We start from the raw sequence: 6,170 nt of genomic DNA, 5'->3' as shown, positions 1-6,170 counted from the left end.
CGTCCTCGGAAAGCCGCAGCGAAACACGTGAAGATCGGCTTCGGGGACGGTCGCCATCTGCTAAACAATCGACTGACGCGAGGGAGAATCGGTCGGTCAAAGGTATGCGGTCGACACTCGCTCGCGAACGTCGGTATAGGACGGTTGACGGTCCACCGACGAATAAAGACGTATACCCGCGAACACGGCCTCAGTCATTTCACCCGACTCCCACATAATTGGTGACCCCGACGTGATCTGTCACGCAAAGGCAGAGCGAACCGCGGTAGTGTGCAGTTCGGGTGCATAAAAAAAAATTAATTACGGAACGCAGCGATGACTGACCCGCTAGCGCCCGGTAACGCCAACGTCGTACCCTTGGCGGGCGTAGCACGAGTGGCCATAAAAATCCCACCGTTCTGGGAAAAGAACCCACGAATATGGTTCCAGCAATTGGAATCCCAGTTCGTCCTGTCTGGGATCACGCAGGACGTCACAAAGTACCACTACGTCACAGCGAACTTGGAGAACAAGTACGCTGACGTAGTGGTCGACTATATCGGCAGCCCGCCGGAAAGCAATATGTACGAAACGCTCAAGACGGAGCTCATACGACGAATCGCGGATTCCAAGGAACAGGACATCCGAAACCTGCTGGAACACGAGGAGATCGGGGACCGGAAGCCTTCCGTCTTCCTGCGACGCCTGCAGGGCCTCGCCGCCGGTGCCGTGACAGACGAGTTCCTGAAGACGCTGTGGATGGCGCGGCTGCCAACGAACGTACAAACTGTGCTAGTGACGAGACGGAGGGACCCGCTGTCCGACCTCGCAGCCCTCGCCGATGCCGTCATCGAGGTGTCGTCTCGTGCGCAGGTCAACGCCGCATCGACGAGTCGAATGGACGAGACCCAGGCGTTGATAGCGGAACTCCGCCGCGAAATCGCGGCCCTTCGCGTCGGTATGGACACCCGCCGCGCGCGGTCCAAGTCGCGCGGTCCTCGCGAAAGAAGGGCGTCGAAGTCGCGAAGCCGAAGCGACGAGGTACCACCTGGTGACGGCAGATGCTGGTACCACTGGAAACACGGTCCCGCCGCGAGGAAGTGCCGCGACCCGTGTTCCCAGGCGGCGGAAAACCGGCGGGACGGTCGTTGATGGCGGCGAACGACTCTGCGCCGGCTACAAGCCGCCTGTTCGTGACGGATCGGACAACAAAAATCACCTTCATGGTGGACACAGGATCCGACCTGTGCGTTTTCCCGCGTTCGCGTGTGAGTGGTGCACGCGAAAGGACGGCATATGAACTTTACGCCGCGAACGGTTCAACGATCACAACGTACGGCTCCGTGAGGTTCGCGTTGAACTTCAGCCTGCGTCGGGACTTTTCGTGGCGGTTTGTGATCGCGGACGTTACAACCCCGATAATCGGCGCCGATTTTTTGAGCCATTACGGACTCCTAGTCGATATGCGCGCGAAAAAACTAATAGACGGTGTCACGACGCTGTCGGCGGCTGGTCGTATAGTGACGTGTTGTGCCGATAGCGTGAAGGCGATTTCCGGTGAGTCCACCTACCACAGGATCCTCGCGGGATTCCCTGACCTCACGCGGCCGTCGGGAGGACACCGCACGGCCAAACACGCGACGAAGCACCACATCCGGACGACGCCAGGCCCGCCGGTATCGTGCAAGCCCCGTCGGCTGGCCCCGGATAAACTCCGCATCGCTAAGGCGGAATTCGAGGCGATGGTGAGGGACGGAACAGCGCGCCGATCCGAAAGCTGTTGGTCATCGGCCCTACACCTGACACCGAAGAAAAGCGGCGAGTGGCGACCGTGCGGGGATTACCGCGCATTAAACGCGAGAACAATCGCGGACAAATATCCGGTGCCGCACATCGAAGATTTCGCGCAGCGCTTGGGGGGAAAAAGCGTGTTTTCTACGATAGACTTGGTGCGCGCATACAATCAGATACCGGTGAACCCGCAGGACATCGCGAAAACCGCGATCACGACCCCGTTTGGCCTGTTTGAATTCCTCTGGATGTCTTTCGGACTTCGAAACGCAGCGCAGACATTCCAGCGGTTTATGGACGAAGTGTTACGCGGCCTCGACTGGTGCTACGTTTACATAGACGATATTCTGGTCGCATCGAGCTCAGTCGAGGAACACGAAGAGCACCTACGCGAACTTTTTTCCCGCCTAAACGAGTACGGGGTGCTCGTCAATTGTGCGAAGTGTGTGTTCGGTGCGCCGGAGGTGACGTTTCTCGGCTACGCAGTGTCCGCGCACGGTACCCGACCGCTTCCAAAGAAGGTCGAAGCGATTCGAACTTTCCCGCGCCCGGAAACGGTGAAAGAGCTGCGACAGTTTCTGGGCGTAATAAACTTTTATCGACGGTTCGTGCGAACGGCCGCCGAGATGCAGGCGCCACTCAACGCGGCCCTCCAGGGTAACGTGAAGGGACGAGCACCGGTGACATGGACTCCGGAGCGAATCGAGGCCTTCGAGAGGTGCAAGGAAAGCCTGGCGCACGCAGCTCTTCTGGCCCATCCCGACACCACGCTGCCCCTTGCGATCTTCAGCGACGCATCGGATTTCACGGTAGGCGCTGCGTTGCAGCAGCGGTCACGCGACGGATGGCAGCCGTTGGCTTTCTTTACAAAGAAGTTAACGGCGGCCGAGCGCAAATACAGTCCGTATGATCGGGAACTGCTCGCGATATACAAGGCTGTACGGTATTTTCGGCATATGGTCGAGGGTCGCGAATTCACGGTTTTTACCGACCATAAGCCCATAACTTTCGCGTTCGCGCAGCGCCCCGAAAAACATACGCCGCGACAGTTCCGCTATCTGGACCTCATCGGCCAATTCACGACCGACATTCGGCATGTGGCCGGTCGAGACAACGTGGTCGCCGATGCTCTGTCCCGGATAGCGGAGATCTCTACCGCGATAGATTACGCGAAACTCGCGAAATCGCAGCGAGAGGACGAGGAGCTCCGAACGCTCCTGCGATCACCCGACTCCTCTCTTAATATCAAGAAAATAGAATTACCGAGCGACAACACCGAGTTGTACTGCGACGTTTCGACTTCCGCGTTACGACCATTCGTAACGAGGGAGTTCCGAGAACACGTGTTCACGTCGCTACACAATCTTGCGCACCCCGGTGCCAAGGCGACCGCGAAATTGGTCGCACAAAGATTCGTTTGGCCAGGTATGCAAAAAGATTGCAAAGCCTGGGCACGAGCGTGCGTACCATGCCAACGGGCGAAAACGGGTAGACACGTGTCTGCTCCGGTCGGTACTTTTCGAACTCCTTCGGCGCGTTTCGAACACGTCCACGTGGACATAGTAGGCCCGTTGCCGATGTCGAGGGGATATCGATACTGCGTGACGTGCGTCGATCGTTACACGCGCTGGCCGGAGGCGTTCCCCGTCGAAAACATCACCGCCGAGACGGTGGCGTACGCGTTATTTTCGGGGTGGATCGCCCGATACGGTACACCCCACCGAATCACTACCGATCAAGGGCGACAATTTGAATCTGCGTTGTTGAAGCAGTTGTTGTACCTTATCGGTACAAAACACCTCCGTACGACCGCGTACCACCCGGCGGCAAACGGCATGGTGGAGCGATTCCACCGCCAGCTGAAAGCGGCAATCGTTTGCCACGCGGACAGCTGGGCCGACGCGTTGCCGATCGTCCTTCTGGGCATTCGAGCCGCCTGGAAGGAGGACATTCAAGCGACCTCCGCCGAAATGGTTTACGGCGAACCGATTCGCCTACCGGGCGAGCTTCTTTTAGACCGGCGAGACGCGAACGTTAACGACGAGGCGTTCATCGCGAGATTACGAGAACATTTCCGTGGGTTGCGTCCGACGCCGGTAACGCGCCACGGAAAAAAGAAAACATTTGTATTCAAGGACCTCAATACGAGAAAAGATACGAGAAAAGAAAAGTGCTTTGCAGCCTGCGTACGACGGTCCTTACGAGGTGATTGAGCGGCACCCGAAACACTTTAACATTCGTGTTAAAGATCGAGTGGTTCCGGTGTCGTTAGATCGCCTCAAACCCGCGTACCTGCTAAACGACGACGAGCAGGGTACACCGGACAGGCCCTCGCCGCGGGGGGTCAACAGCGATGCTCCGGTCCCCAGTACGGAGGAGCGAATCGAACGCTCTACAAGATCGGGAAGGCGCGTTCATTTTCCCGACCGCTATGCGGCGACTCCTTAGATTTAGTCATTAGTGTAAGTAGTTTGTAAGCAACAATGTATATAGTATTGTAAATAGTAAACTTGTAGCGTTAAATAAAAGCGAGCGAACCCCTAATTTCACCAAGGGAGGTGATGTGGCGGCCCGCGCAAAGAGCACGCCGACCACCGACAACATACAATGTATACGCGGCGGCGACCGTCCTCGGAAAGCCGCAGCGAAACACGTGAAGATCGGCTTCGGGGACGGTCGCCATCTGCTAAACAATCGACTGACGCGAGGGAGAATCGGTCGGTCAAAGGTATGCGATCGACACTCGCTCGCGAACGTCGGTATAGGACGGTTGACGGTCCACCGACGAATAAAGACGTATACCCGCGAACACGGCCTCAGTCATTTCACCCGACTCCCACACGTATATTCTCGTATATTCTTCTATATTCGAGTAATATTCTGGTATATTCTGGTATATTCTAGTATATTCAGATACATTCACGTATATTCTTCTTTATTCTAGTAATATTATGGTATATTCTGGTATATTCTGGTAAATTCTGCTATGTTCTAGTATATTCAGGTATATTCTAGTAATATTATGGTATATTCTGGCATATTCTGCTATATTCTAGTATATTCAGGTATATTCTCGTATATTCTTCTATATTCTAGTAATATTATGGTATATTCTGGCATATTCTGCTATATTCTCGTATATTCTATTATATTCTGCTATATTCTAGTATATTTTGGTATATTCTCGTATATTCTTCTATATTCGAGTAATATTATGGTATATTCTAGTATATTCTGGTATATTCTAGTATATTCAGGTATATTCTCGTATATTCTTCTATATTCTACTAATATTATGGTATATTCTGGTATATTCTTCTATATTCTAGTAATATTATGGTATATTCTCATATATTCTTCAATATTCTAGTAATACTATGGTATATTATGCTATATTCTAGTATATTCTGGTATACTCTCGTATATTCTTCTATATTAGACTAATATTATGGTATATTCTGGTATATTCAAGTATATTCTGGTATATTCTGCTATATTCTAGTATATTCTCGTATATTCTTCTATATTCTAGAAATATTATGGTATATTCTGGCATATTCTGCTATATTCTCCTATATTCTATTATATTCTGCTATATTCTAGTATATTTTGGTTTATTCTCGTATATTCGTCTATATTCGAGTAATATTATGGTATATTCTGGTATATTCTGTTATATTCTAGTATATTCAGGTATATTCTCGTATATTCTTCTATATTCTACTAATATTATGGTATATTCTGGTATATTCTTCTATATTCTAGTAATATTATGCTATATTCTGGTATATTCTCCTATATTCTAGTAATATTATCGTATATTCTCGTATATTCTTCTATATTCGAGTAATATTCTGGTATATTCTGGTATATTCTAGTATATTCAGATAGATTCACGTATATTCTTCTATATTCTAGTAATATTATGGTATATTCTGGTATATTCTGGTAAATTCTGCTATATTCTAGTATATTCAGGTATATTCTAGTAATATTATGGTATATTCTGGCATATTCTGCTATATTCTAGTATATTCAGGTATATTCTCGTATATTCTTCTATATTCTAGTAATATTATGGTATATTCTGGCATATTCTGCTATATTCTCGTATAGTCTATTATATTCTGCTATATTCTAGTATATTTTGGTATATTCTCGTATATTCTTCTGTATTCGAGTAATATTATGGTATATTCTGGTATATTCTGGTATATTCTAGTATATTCAGGTATATTCAGGTATATTCTGGTATATTCTTGTATATTCTAGTAATATTATGGTATATTCTGGTATATTCTTCTATATTCTAGTAATATTATGGTATATTCTGGTATATTCAAGTATATTCTGGTATATTCTGCTATATTCTAGTATATTCTCGTATATTCTTCTATATT

General features: G+C 49.3%; 1 protein-coding gene across 1 annotated transcript; it reads left to right on the top strand.

The window, feature by feature from the left end:
- The first annotated feature begins 315 nt into the window (after positions 1 to 315).
- Positions 316 to 1,131, top strand: LOC143364948 (uncharacterized). The gene has a single exon (XM_076804995.1). It carries the CDS (start codon positions 316 to 318, stop codon positions 1,129 to 1,131), a length of 816 nt encoding a protein of 271 aa, XP_076661110.1.
- The last annotated feature ends 5,039 nt before the right edge of the window (positions 1,132 to 6,170 follow it).

This window comes from Halictus rubicundus, unplaced genomic scaffold (assembly GCF_050948215.1).
Source record: "Halictus rubicundus isolate RS-2024b unplaced genomic scaffold, iyHalRubi1_principal scaffold1171, whole genome shotgun sequence".
Lineage (NCBI taxonomy): Eukaryota > Metazoa > Arthropoda > Insecta > Hymenoptera > Halictidae > Halictus > Halictus rubicundus.
The sequence above is the reverse complement of the archived record's forward strand: the minus strand, read 5'-3'. Positions and strand labels throughout refer to the sequence as shown.